This window comes from Pteropus alecto, unplaced genomic scaffold (assembly GCF_000325575.1).
Source record: "Pteropus alecto unplaced genomic scaffold, ASM32557v1 scaffold39, whole genome shotgun sequence".
In the NCBI taxonomy this organism is placed as follows: domain Eukaryota; kingdom Metazoa; phylum Chordata; class Mammalia; order Chiroptera; family Pteropodidae; genus Pteropus; species Pteropus alecto.
This window is the reverse complement of record NW_006443568.1, coordinates 9,424,907-9,437,330: the sequence shown is the minus strand read 5'-3', so window position 1 is coordinate 9,437,330 and position 12,424 is coordinate 9,424,907. Positions and strand designations below refer to the sequence as shown.

General features: G+C 40.3%; 2 protein-coding genes across 6 annotated transcripts in view; one reads left to right on the top strand and one right to left on the bottom strand.

The window, feature by feature from the left end:
* TRIM63 (tripartite motif containing 63) overlaps nucleotides 1-2,971 on the bottom strand; it is a 42,955-nt gene extending 39,984 nt beyond the window's left edge. For 2 of the 4 annotated variants that reach the window (XM_015598888.2, XM_015598891.2), the window contains exon 1: nucleotides 1,321-2,971. The gene's annotated coding sequence lies outside the window, so the exon portion shown is untranslated. Of the gene's footprint in view, nucleotides 1-725; nucleotides 1,012-1,320 lie in introns of those variants that run through there. The other 2 variants (XR_003043826.1, XM_015598889.2) reach the window with 2 other exon arrangements.
* On the top strand, nucleotides 262-11,059 carry PDIK1L (PDLIM1 interacting kinase 1 like). Of its 2 annotated transcripts, none has more exons than XM_015598894.2 (3): nucleotides 262-739; nucleotides 2,993-3,294; nucleotides 7,367-11,059. In XM_015598894.2, the coding sequence occupies exons 2-3, from the start codon at nucleotides 3,010-3,012 to the stop codon at nucleotides 8,105-8,107; spliced, it is 1,026 nt and encodes a 341-aa protein (XP_015454380.1). In that variant the 5' UTR covers nucleotides 262-739; nucleotides 2,993-3,009; the 3' UTR covers nucleotides 8,108-11,059. The 2 variants fall into 2 exon arrangements, with proteins under 2 accessions (XP_015454380.1, XP_006924458.1); XM_006924396.3 differs by lacking the exon at nucleotides 262-739 and adding an exon at nucleotides 1,098-1,229.
* Nucleotides 11,060-12,424: the final 1,365 nt, after the last annotated feature.

Sequence of the window (12,424 nt, the reverse complement as noted above, 5' to 3'; positions counted from 1 at the left end):
TACTAGCAAATAGTAGGTGCAGAATAAATCGGTGAAGGAATGGACGTTTCTGGTAGATGCTTACTGATCTGGGTAACTGAATGACCGATTGGTCCTGGTCTCTGAGTAACTGACAGTCACCGGCTGGCTGTCAAGAGAATGTTTCCTGGGATCTGACTGACGGCTGTCCGGTGGCCCAACGACTCGAGTTGACGGTCGGGCCCCTAAAGAAACTGCTGTGTTCGCTGTCAAGCCAGGCCCTGACCCACTCCGACAGCCGCCGCTCGCCGCGCGCCGGCTGGATCCCTACTGTCCACGAGCCCGCGACTGCGGGCGCTGGGCAGGACCTGCACGGGTGGCAGCGGTCAGGTGCAGGCGCCAGCGCCCCTTCCTCCTCACGCTGGACGGGGCGCCCTCGACCCCCCGCGACCACGGCCCGGGAACAATGACGTGCCGGCTTCTTTAAGGGAGATACCACCGCGCCGGCGGGGCAGGGGACGGCGTCTTCCCAGATGATCGCACCCAGCCCCGCGCCGCCGCCGCCTCGGCAACTGCACCGCCCGCAAATATGGCTCAGTGACTCTGACAAAAGGTGCAGCCTCCCTCCCGGCGGGGCGGACGCCAAGCCTCCCAGCTCCCGCCGCGCCTCCCTGCGGGCCCGCGGAAGAGCTCCGCGTTTCGCACGCACCCTGGGCTCGTGCCGAAGAAGATGCGCCAGGCGTCCTACCCCAGAGACCCCCGCGCACCTGCCCGCAGCTCGGTAGGTTGACAGGGAAAGGGGCGGCCGCGCTGGTCTCCCGCACCCCCCACCGCGCCCGGAGCTGCTGCTGCAGACCAGCCCCGGGGCCGCAGGCCTTGCGCGCCCTCTGCGGCTGGAGCACGACCGAGCCCCGAGAATGGAGTGGCTTCCTCGCTCCCGGGCAGTGCCACCCCTGAGAGGAGGGACACAAGTGGTGCGCGCCGAAGCGCGCACACCTTCGGCGACTCCCGGCTCCTGGAAGCCAAGGGAGCGGGAAGGCGGCCAGCGCGGAGTGCCATGCGCGCGCTATAGGGACGGCGCTGGGCGTTCCGGCTCGCGCTACGGAAAGCCGGAGGGGGGCGGGGCCGCGGGGCGTAAGGGGGTGTGTCCGCGCACCACGGGGGCGCGCGCCGGCCTCTGACTGGAGGCTGCGGCGGCGGAGGCGCGAGCTGTCCGATAATGGCGGCCTGCAGAGCCCGTGAGAGGGAGAAGTGGCGGCGGCTACCCTGAGGTAAATCTGGCCCTTGGGTCTGGCAGAGAGACCCTGCTGCAGAGCCGAGGGCCCTGCATGTACCTCCCTCCTCAGGGGGCCTGTCACAGACCTGTCAGCGTAGTCATCCTGGGGAAGGCCTCACGCTCCTCAGACCTTCGGCCCGCACCCCTCGGGCCACCGGCCCCAGCTGCTGCCTCTTACTTTAAGCCCGTGGCCTCCTCCCTAGGCCCCGGCCCTCAGCCGCCAGCCCGGAGGGGTTGGGGCAGCCACGGACTGGCCCCTGGGGGTGAAGGGCCTGGGAAGGATCCCCTCCGGGTTTCGTCCGTACGCAGCTGAGGAGGGGGAGGGCCTGATACTTGGCCAATGAGCGGGGCCCTGAGCCGCCGCGTTGGGCAACACCTCTGCCCAGGACTGGCCTTCCCGGGCACCAGCAGGTGTCCGGCCTGGCCGGCCCGCGTCCGAGCGCTGGATTAGCACCGGCGTGAGGCCCCGGGAAATGCCGGCCTAAATCACAGAGGTTCGACCAGGATGCATCACCGTGCTGTTTTGATCCCGGAACGCAAAGATTTCATTAACACCCTCCCTCCCCCGTATTCAGGTGCTCTTTCGTCTGGGGATATGGGACAGCTTCAAAGACACAGGGCATTTTGAGATGGACAGTAATTGGCAATCCACGGAGAGCGGAAAAGAAAGTCTACTGTGTAGCTAGGGCAGAGGCTTCTGGGTCAGGAAATCAGGCAGTATAAAATACAGTAGGAATTTGAAGGGTGAGTGTCCAATCTGAGGAAGTAGGACTAGGAAGAAATCTCAGAAGCTTTCATTTTCTTTATTAAATCGATCCTATGGACTTAAAGGAGCTGTTCCCAACTTTTCAGGCTCAAGGGTCAGTAGTTTTTTGTTTCCTCAAACAAAGAGAGCCCCTTGATACGTAGGACAGTTTTTGTTGGCAAAAATGACCTAGATCTAAATAGCTATTGTTAACAACAAAAAGGTAACCATATTCTAAGTAGCTTTATTTTTAAAGGGACACTTTCTTCACAAACTTTATTTCCATTTAGTTTGCAAGAAGTAAAGAAGTAACATAAAAGGAACATATGCGTTTTGACTGTTTACTTCTAAATAATAAAAGCAACTACACATTTTCAGTTCTATATGTGATCTGGTTCACTTTCAGTCCCTAAGCATGAGCCAGGTGTTTGTATTTCCAACTGTGAAGGGTTTTGTTTTTGTTTTTGCTGTTTCGTGACCTTTTATGTGTGTGTCAGCTTTAAGGATAAGTGGGAATTTTGTGTTTTTTGTGATCAGTAAAGAATGTTGAATTTTTTGGTTTATTTTTAACAGTGACATTTTGAAGCAGTTTGTGTAAGAAGCAGTGTAGTGTAGTGGTTAAAATTATGGATGTCAGAGCCAGATGGCCTGGTTTCAAATCCCAGGTCAACCAGTTACTAGCTGTTTGACCTGGGTCTGTTGCTTATACTCTCCATACTTTAGTTTCCTCATCTATAAAATGACCATAACATCTACTTCATGACATTGTTATGAGGATTAAATGAATTTAGTATTATAAAGTGCTTAGAACAGTTCCTGATACATGGTAAATACTACATAAATGTTAGCTGCTTTACTGTTATTATTAGAATATTTAGATTTGCCCAAGGTACAGCAAATATCTTCCATGCACTACAAACAGCGAAACAGTTGATAACTAAATCATGCATAAGAAGAAATACAAGCCAGGAAGCATGCTTGATTTCAACAGAGCATTTTGTTGATTTTTCCAGAAACCTTGACTTTGAAGATGGTGAGCAGCCAGCCAAAGTACGATCTAATACGGGAGGTAGGCCGAGGTAGCTACGGTGTTGTGTATGAAGCAGTCATCAGAAAGACCTCTGCACGGGTGGCAGTGAAGAAAATTCGATGCCATGCACCTGAGAATGTTGAACTAGCCCTGCGTGAATTCTGGGCACTAAGCAGTATCAAGAGCCAACATCCAAATGTGATTCACTTGGAGGAATGCATCCTACAAAAGGATGGGATGGTGCAAAAGATGTCCCACGGCTCTAATTCTTCCCTTTATTTACAGGTACGTGTGGTTGAATGGGATACAGAAATGATTTAAACACAACATTGGTGAGCAAGAAGAGGAATGAAAGAATCAAATGAACTACTTTTAAATGCAGGTGCTTATACAGTTAGGAGAATTAAGTAGATGTTTGCTTTAAAACAAGGTTTTATTTAAACCTGTGATGCAAATACCTAAAAATAACATAAGCCACCTGTTAGGCCATGATACTTGCCAATCTGCATAGGATTGGGGCAACATAGAAGCTAGAGAAGTGATCAAGACTAGAGTCTTAATAAATTCACTTATTTGAAATCATTTTCTTTGGAACTGAAGACAGAAGAAAAGGAAACACTCCACAACCAATAGCAAAACCCATAAGTAATTGGGCGTTCTTTATAATTCATTGGTTTGAACATAAACCTCTGCTGTTTTAAAGGGTTGTATGGTTTCTTAACCATACAATCCTGCTTAATTTTCATGATGTGGCTTAGCACCTGAATATTATTAACATGCTAAAAGCTAACATTTGGGTTCCTACTTAGTTCTTTGTTCTGTGCTAAGTGCTTTAAAGGCAGTTGCTCAGAACAATCCTATGAGGAAAGTACTATTATTATCACCATTACAAATGAAGAAACTGAGGCTTAGAATAGATAATGAATTTATCCAGTAATGTAGCTAGCAAGTAGCAGAATTGGTAGCTAAACATAGGACTGACAGCAAAACTTGTGCTTTCCTAGCCTCCAAATTACTCTTTTGCCTTCAAGTTACTCTTTTATAGACCTGGGAGAACTATTAACGTAGGAAAAGAGAAAAGGTTGGTTTTTTTTAGGTTAGTTTCTGCAATAATTCAAAATCTCTAATTCTATACTCACTGAAGAAAAAAGATACTTAAGACATAGCTATAGGCCAGAGCAAAATCTCTTAAGCGCAGTCATTCTTGGAAAAGGAAACAGCTTTCCATGAGCATGTCTAAATTCAGAATTTACCATCAGGGTACAAAAGTCTGTTTTTAAAGCAACAAAAGCTTACATACTAGGAACAACAAAGAAAACAAACACATTAATCTGTAATTAGGAACCTACAAGTTTCATTAGCGAACAAATATCAATCTTGAAAATCTAATTTATATTGCAGTTTAACTTGCTATATCCTGAATATAAAACACAACTATTTTGTCCATCTGATTTGTTTACTTTTCTAAAAGTGCTAATTTTATAAATTGCACTGACAAAAAATAGCAGAAACATTCTTACCACATTTCCTCTTATATGTGTATAGAACCTTGCTGAACTTTGCATTGAATTTTGGAGACTAAGATGCATAATCTTTTTCAGAAAGACATTTAAACATATGACTTAGTGCTGGTGGTATGCTTGAGTTCCAGATCAAGCAATCTTTATGGTAACTAGGCATTAGCTATTCTTTCAAGGCTTTATGTTGTAAGTGCTTCCAGACTCGATTCAGTGATTTTTGAAAAATCTAAAGCACCTTTATGTTTAGTAACCTCTTTCATCTTTTAAAATCTGATAGACCTGTGTTTGACTTGTGACACTTTTTGCTAGGTGTACGACCATTGATAAATAACCCAACTTTTCCCAGCATCTGTATCTTCATATGTAAAATAGGTATAATAATTTCTACCTTCCATGAAAGTTGTCAAAATTAAAGGTGATGCGGATATAATACTTGGCATATAGGAAGTATTCAGTACTACTTAGCTCTATTAAAATTGTCTTTTCTATGGATCTGTTTAGCTAACTAGACATTCATTAACACATTTAGCAAGCGCCTTCTCTAAATTTACATCTAGTAAAGACAGACAAATCTTTGGTGTGACCACAGAGTTCCTATGCATGGTTTTCTCCATTCTTTATACAAATTTTTATTTTTCTCCCATGTTTTTCCAGATACTTCCTTGTTGTCAGTTGGAATCATTAAATCAGTTCCTGATAGCTAAACACCTCACCTAGAAGAAAATGTGAAACAAATAACAGAGGACACAATCTCAAGCACAGGAACTTAGTGGCCAATCTGCATACTGTGATAAGTGTCGTAAGTGAGAAGTACAGGATGGTATAGGAGCATATAATAGGGAACCTGGTATAATCCTGGGGTTCAGAAATTATGAACTGTTTCAATTAAAACTTGTAGGGTAAAGAGGAGTTAGGCAGATAAGAAAACTTCCCAGGCAGAAAGAACTGTATATACAAATATCTTAAAGCAAAAAGCATGAAGCATTATAAGAATCGAAAGAAGTTAGTGAGACTTTAGTATACAGGGAGAGTTGTTTTAGACAAGGCTAGAAAGATCAATAAGAGTCAGAGCACACATCCCTTAGCCCCTGTTAAAGAGCTTATACTATATCCTAAGAGAATAGAGAAGCTATTGAAGAACTCTAGGCAAGAAAACTCATGGCTGACATCTTCTACATGTGAAAGTGAGCAGATTGGGCTCTATATTGCCATAGCTCTCAACTAGAGGGCCTCAAACTATAGCCCTATGCCAGTTTTTGTATCGCCTGGATGCTAAAAATAGTTTTTACATTTTGTTAAAGAGTTTAAAAGGGAAGAATATGGAACAGAGAGACCCTGTGTGTCTTGTCAACCCTAAAATATTTACTACATGGCTCTGGCCTTACTCTAAACCAGGGGGTACCATCGGTGGCCTGTTAGAAACCAGGCCGCACAGACGGAGATGAGCTGTGGCCTAGGGAAGCTTCATCTGCATTTGCAGCCTCCCCAGCACTAGCATCACCACCTCAGCTCCACCTTAGATCATCAGGCATTAGATTCTCATAAGAGCACCAGTCCCTAATGCCACAAAGCTGCTCTAAATCATTCTTGAATGCTGGGACTACATTGGTCAAAGCTATTTAGGAAGTTTGCTTTTGAGAGTAAAGACAAAAAAGAGGAAATAAAGAGTAATGGTACTGGTTGTTAATCTCAGCATATTTAGCAACAGTGCACCTAGTAAATGAATGACCTGTACCTTTCTAATCTTTCATTTTCTGCCTCACTGGCAAATACATGCAACAAGGAAAATGCATGCAAAAAAGATATCTGCAAACCATTGCAATTATTGCTGTTTACCATTGGGGGAGAGGGCATAGAGAGGTGTTCTTTGTTTCTGCCCGCCAAAACGACAAGAGGAAGTACCAGTAGATTTTTAATGTAAAATTAGCAGTTCACTCACTCTTTAACGACTCTTCAGCTTCTCTGACTTTCTATTAAACCCATGAGTTTGAAGAGGACATTATAGGACAAATGCTTTCAAAGCACTATATGCCTGTATTTTAGAGTGGTATAGTTCATGTTCAGAGAAGTAATTAATATTCATGAACTTCAGGTAATAACAGGGTTATAATTAGATAATGATAAGTAAAACATTGATTTCTAGATTTTCAGCTTGTATCAAAGAAATATACAAACTCAGATTTTGAATTTATATCAAAATGCAAATATTTTTATAAATTGATTTTTAGAAGCTATCCGTTGATAGAGATAGCCAACATATTTGCATTCTGCCTACAGAAGTATGGGAAGTAATGATGTCAGGTTTTTTTTTAATCAGTAACTACAGGGGCACTTTATTTCTATAATAACTAGTTGTCCCATGTTCATTTTTCTCTCAATTTCCCAGATTATGTTGATAGTATATGTGAAATGAGCAAAAATATTTCATGCAGTTTCATTTAATAGAATTTTGTAATTGATATTTATATTCCAGCTGGCAGTCTCCTAGATCTAGCTGTTGAAACTTTGATCTTTTCATGAAGCTGTTAGCTAAGTTCAGCTCCATTGACACATGCAGAAAATGTACAGCCAGTTGGACACTTTTCAAAGTAAAGCTATTTTTAAATAAGTTTTTACCTCTTGACTCGGAGATTTATTGTATACCAATGAGGAACAAATTGACGGTTTGAAGTATTGAAGTTTAAAATAAAATGCACATATGAAAGTACTGACCAAATAAAATATTCATGGAATTTCCACTTAAAATAGGAGACTAACTTAACCAGTTACTTTTTTTCTATAGGTGAATTGTATAAACTGTGCAAATGATTATAATCTGATTTTTTCCCTTCTTATAGCTTGTAGAGACTTCATTAAAAGGAGAAATTGCCTTTGATCCCAGAAGCGCCTATTACTTGTGGTTTGTGATGGATTTTTGTGACGGAGGAGATATGAATGAGTATCTGTTGTCTAGGAAACCCAATCGTAAAACTAACACCAGCTTCATGCTTCAGCTGAGCAGTGCCCTGGCTTTCTTGCATAAAAACCAGATCATCCACCGAGATCTTAAACCTGATAACATCTTGATTTCTCAAAGCAGATTGGATACCAGTGACTTGGAACCTACACTGAAAGTGGCTGATTTTGGCCTGAGTAAAGTTTGTTCAGCCTCTGGGCAGAACCCAGAAGAACCTGTCAGTGTAAACAAGTGTTTCCTTTCCACAGCTTGTGGAACAGATTTCTACATGGCTCCTGAAGTATGGGAGGGACATTACACAGCAAAAGCTGACATCTTCGCTCTGGGGATTATCATCTGGGCAATGCTGGAAAGGATCACATTCATAGACACAGAGACAAAGAAGGAACTCTTGGGGAGTTATGTAAAACAAGGAACTGAGATTGTGCCTGTTGGGGAGGCGCTTCTGGAAAATCCCAAAATGGAACTTCTCATTCCTGTGAAGAAAAAGTCTATGAATGGGCGAATGAAACAACTGATTAAGGAAATGCTGGCTGCAAACCCTCAGGATCGTCCAGATGCTTTTGAACTAGAACTCAGATTAGTACAAATTGCATTTAAAGATAGCAGCTGGGAAACGTGACACATATATTATTTGCAAACATCTTGGATGGTATGCTGCTTCTCTTTTAACAGTGATGCAACATAATGTGGCTGAAAAGGAATATAAAAAGCTAAACTCCACCTTCTAAGGGTTTAGAGTTTATTGTGGGGTGTTTTTTTTTCCTCATTTTTTCTTAAGTCCAAGCTGGCCATTTTGTTAGTATGTTTTAAATGTGTATTACCAATGTAGGTGTAAATTTCTTAAAAATGATCATTGGTAGAAGTTTGGCAGAAAAATAAGAGCCAAGAAGAGAGTCCAGTTTTCTGGAAATATGTCTCTACGTAATTTAGACATTCCTTGTCAGTATTAGGAATTTCCATGGAAGAAGAGGTTTGCGTGCTGGTAATGCAACCTTTGAAGCTTTGTAAAGGAAACATATATGTATATATTTATGTATATGTAAGTATGTGAATGTGTGCATTTTGCATTCCATATGAAGAAAATGCCACTTCTGTTTAAATTATTTAATGTAGGTTTGGGTTTTTGAGAATTGCTGGTGAGATCAGTGATGAAAAATAAAAGAACCTTCTCTCATCTTTTACCCTGTCCTTCCCTCAAAATCATACTACCTTTTTTTTTTTTTTTTGGTAATATTATACAGCTTTTTTTTAAAGGCATCATTTTGGAGAGTCTAAAATAATCTGATTAAACATAAATGAAATTAAGGGATCCAAAGCTGCTGAAGTATGTTTGAGCTCTCCAGTGCCCTATAGCTGCAAGAGTAGCATTAGCCATGCACTTGTGTGGTAGCAGGTTAGCAAGGACCTTGATGTTTCAGTCATACCTGTTTTAGGTAACCAAGCATTCAATTAACCAATCAAACCACTGCATTGGGACATGTCTGCACTTGAGCATCTGCAATCTGATACAAATCTGAACACAGGATTCTTCTGTTTCTGAAAACTTTGATATATATGTATGTGTACTATAGTACTTGATATATTAATTTTTTTATTTTAAGACTTTGTCTAAGCCTCAACATAAAATTGAAGAAACCAAATAAGCTCTCCCTTCATATTGCCTGTCCTAAAAGGGTCTCTTGTTCATCACTGGAATTCCATTCATTTTGGCACTAATGCTGTTTTGTCTAATTTGACACAGTAATGGTAGTGATATGGTTAAATGTTGACCACCTTTTCCTAAAGTGGGAGATGATACCTATACAGTTTGGCAAATGGATAATATATTGTGGCATCAACTATATCAAGTAGAAAAGTTATAGATTTTATACAATCACTTGCTATGGTCCATGTCGAAACCACTAGACTATTATTCTTCTTGAAGTCAGTTTGATTTTAACCCTACATGGTTGTTTCCAGTTTGTTTTTCTGTAAATGCAGTTACTTAAAATCTAAGGAAAGAAGGTTTCCCTAAAACAGAACATTAGCCTATAAGGTTAGAGAGACATTAAAATAATTGTATCTAGGTTAATCTTTATAAAGCACTGGAATCTTTGGTTAAAAGTGGAAAAAAATAGAATATAGAAATAATAGTTTGCATAGTCTAAACTTTTTTGAACTTCCGCAACTTTTGTAATATTGCCATCATAATTTTTCCTCAAAATGTGTTCAGGGGACTATAGAAGGTGAAAAAGCACAAAGAAATTGGAGTACATGAAATTTCTGAACTATATGTTACTTGATCCAGAAGTTTAAAACTTGGGCTGAAAGGTTTTATTGAAATAAAGCCTTTTAAAATGAAAAAAAAAAACCAACTTTAAACATCACTTTCAAGATAAGTCAGAGGTGGAACAGTATACTGGAGCCTCAGAGTAATTAACCCTCTGGATCACCAAATTAGTATAACATGTATCTGACCAAGGGGATTGAGTTATTGGAAGGAAAGAGCATCATTATAATGTCTGTCAATAACATGATGGAGATTCGTGATGATTCAGGTGATAGTATGCCAGTACTTCACTTGCTCTTCAAATATCTATGTGCTTGGAGCCATGGTTTCCTAAGTACATAGTTTTCTGTTCTGCCCCATTTAAAAGAGTTGACTATTATTTATTTTGAAAGATTTTACCTGTGAAATGGAATTCTTTCTTTTCATTGGTGGTAAAGGTATGAAGTGATCAGAAAGTTTCTTCTGGAATTTTCTCAAGTCTTTGTATTCTAAAATAGCCTATGATACCAAGCAAAATGATAGTAAATTCTTTGTCTATTTGTTCTTTCAGTCAGGAGGTATTTATTAAGTACCTACTATGTGCTCGGCACTAAAGGTCAGTTGATAAAATGACAATTTTAAAATGGCATATAGCCACAGGTCTTTTCCATCCAAAGGTGAGAAATAAAAGGTGATTAGTGATACTTGAAAATTCCTGGACATTTGCTAGAAGAAAAATGAAAGCAATGATTCATGTACAGTGCTTTGCCCATAATAGGTACTCAATAAGTAATTATTCTTCATAGAGTCTCTTGCCATGGTTAATAGTGTTTTATGAAATTTGTCTTAATTGAAAAAAGACCAAATATTTCAAATAAGCTTATAGGCAGCTGTGGCCAGTTAAAATATGGGATTGTACAGTTAGTTCCTAGAATGTTATTTTGCACTAGTTGTCACTTAGAAAGATGGGGTTCCTGTAGATTTTTTGGTGCTAAGGGATACTTTGTCATTATGATGAAGTAAGTGTTAAGTGTCAGATAAATAGCACACTGAATAGTTCTTTCTGCTGGTCTGTTTTTCCTCTTTGTTGTTTTTAATTGTAAAATGTTTATCAGACTATTGTAGCAGCTACAAAATAATTCACCAGCATGACAAAATGGTCAAAAAAAGTCATCAGCACTTCAAAAATGAAAGCAACTTTTGAAATTTTCTTTTAAAATTGTCAAATATATTTTATGAAGAATTTATAAAAGGGGGAAATGATTGTAATTTATTGTTCATGACTGTTTTTTTAAAAATAAAGTGAGTTTCAACAACAAAAAACCTGAAATTTTACATTATTGCTTTGGTGTCTCTGAGTAGTTCTGTAGTGCTTTACTTCATGAACATAATAGAAGGTATAAAATTTCAATGTTGTTTTCAGCCTTATCAAACTTTCTCTAATTTGCTGTTATAATTTGCTATTGCTGAGGAAAAGATGATTGAATTATAGGAGTTCCTTTCAGCATTTCAAATTCTCTAAAATTTTAGTGCTTGCTATCTTGTGATATTCGTCGGAACTTGTATTGCCTGAGATAATTTTTTTTTTATTTTCCTATCTTATGAAACTGAAAATGTATTCCAAAATCAGAAGTAAAGAGGATGCAGTTTTTCAGCCCATAACTTGAGACCATGGTTTCTTTTCTATAAAGTTATCCGGCCCACTTTTTTCTTTCCTTTATAGGTTTTACTATGTATGTCTTCTCCATAAGGAAGTATTGAGGATACAGTGCACTTAGTGGTCCAATGGAACAGCAGAGGGAAAATGAGAGACATTAACTTTACATGTAACCCAGTGACAAGAAGGAAAGTAGGCATCAGGAATTGTGGCTGCTTCTGACTCTGCTGCCTTTCCCTGGTATAGCCTTTGTAGACCGGCAAATTTGCTTTCTGTTTAGAGATTGATTTTTAATTGAATCTTAAACTATAAGTATTTATATTTATTAGCCTTTTTGTAATCCTTTGCAGTTTATAAAGTGCCTTCACATGGCTTTTGCATACCTTTTCAATGAGTTTTGCTTAAAGGCTGATTTCTTGATGAGGAATTTTTTCGCAATAACACTAGTTAGTGAGGTTAATAGTTTTACCCTAACCCAAGGTTTTAGTGCCTGATCTCTGACTCCAGCTGGAGTTTTCTCTAACAACAAAGCTTTATCTTTCTCACTGAAGTAATGACACTTAGTTGTTTTGGTCTTTTCTTTACATTCAAACGCTCTCTTGGTCGACCAATCGTAGATGTCCACTAAAGTGCAGCGTAATGATAGACAGTTGGTTTGTGGTTAGATACTAACTCCTACTTTGAAAAAACCAACCGGCCACACCTTGTGAAGGCAAAGTGCGTCTTTTAAAGACAGTACTTTCCCTTTTGCAATGATTTTTCATTGGTTAGAAGGGAATTGTTTGAAAAAAAAAAAAAAAAACCCAACAGATACTTGGGTTTTTGTTTGGCTTCATGCTTTCGTTTCCTGTTCAGCCCTGGTATTTCAAACTTTCCTAGTCCTGAGCAGAAGTTAGGCAACTTGATATTACCAAAGGCATCATGGCTTAGCAGCAGGAGCACAGGTTTTGGTGTAGCAGATCTCATATTGAATAGCAGCTTTTGCAAACGCCTACATAATGTGTGGCATTGAGCAAGTCACTTCATTTTGA

Bases quoted from the DNA above. Each gene is read 5' to 3' on its own strand.
- PDIK1L (XM_015598894.2), top strand. From the start codon at position 3,010: ATGGTGAGCAGCCAGCCAAAGTACGATCTAATACGGGAGGTAGGCCGA. The intron at 3,295-7,366 runs GTACGTGTGGTT...CCCTTCTTATAG, and splicing joins ATTCTTCCCTTTATTTACAG to CTTGTAGAGACTTCATTAAA.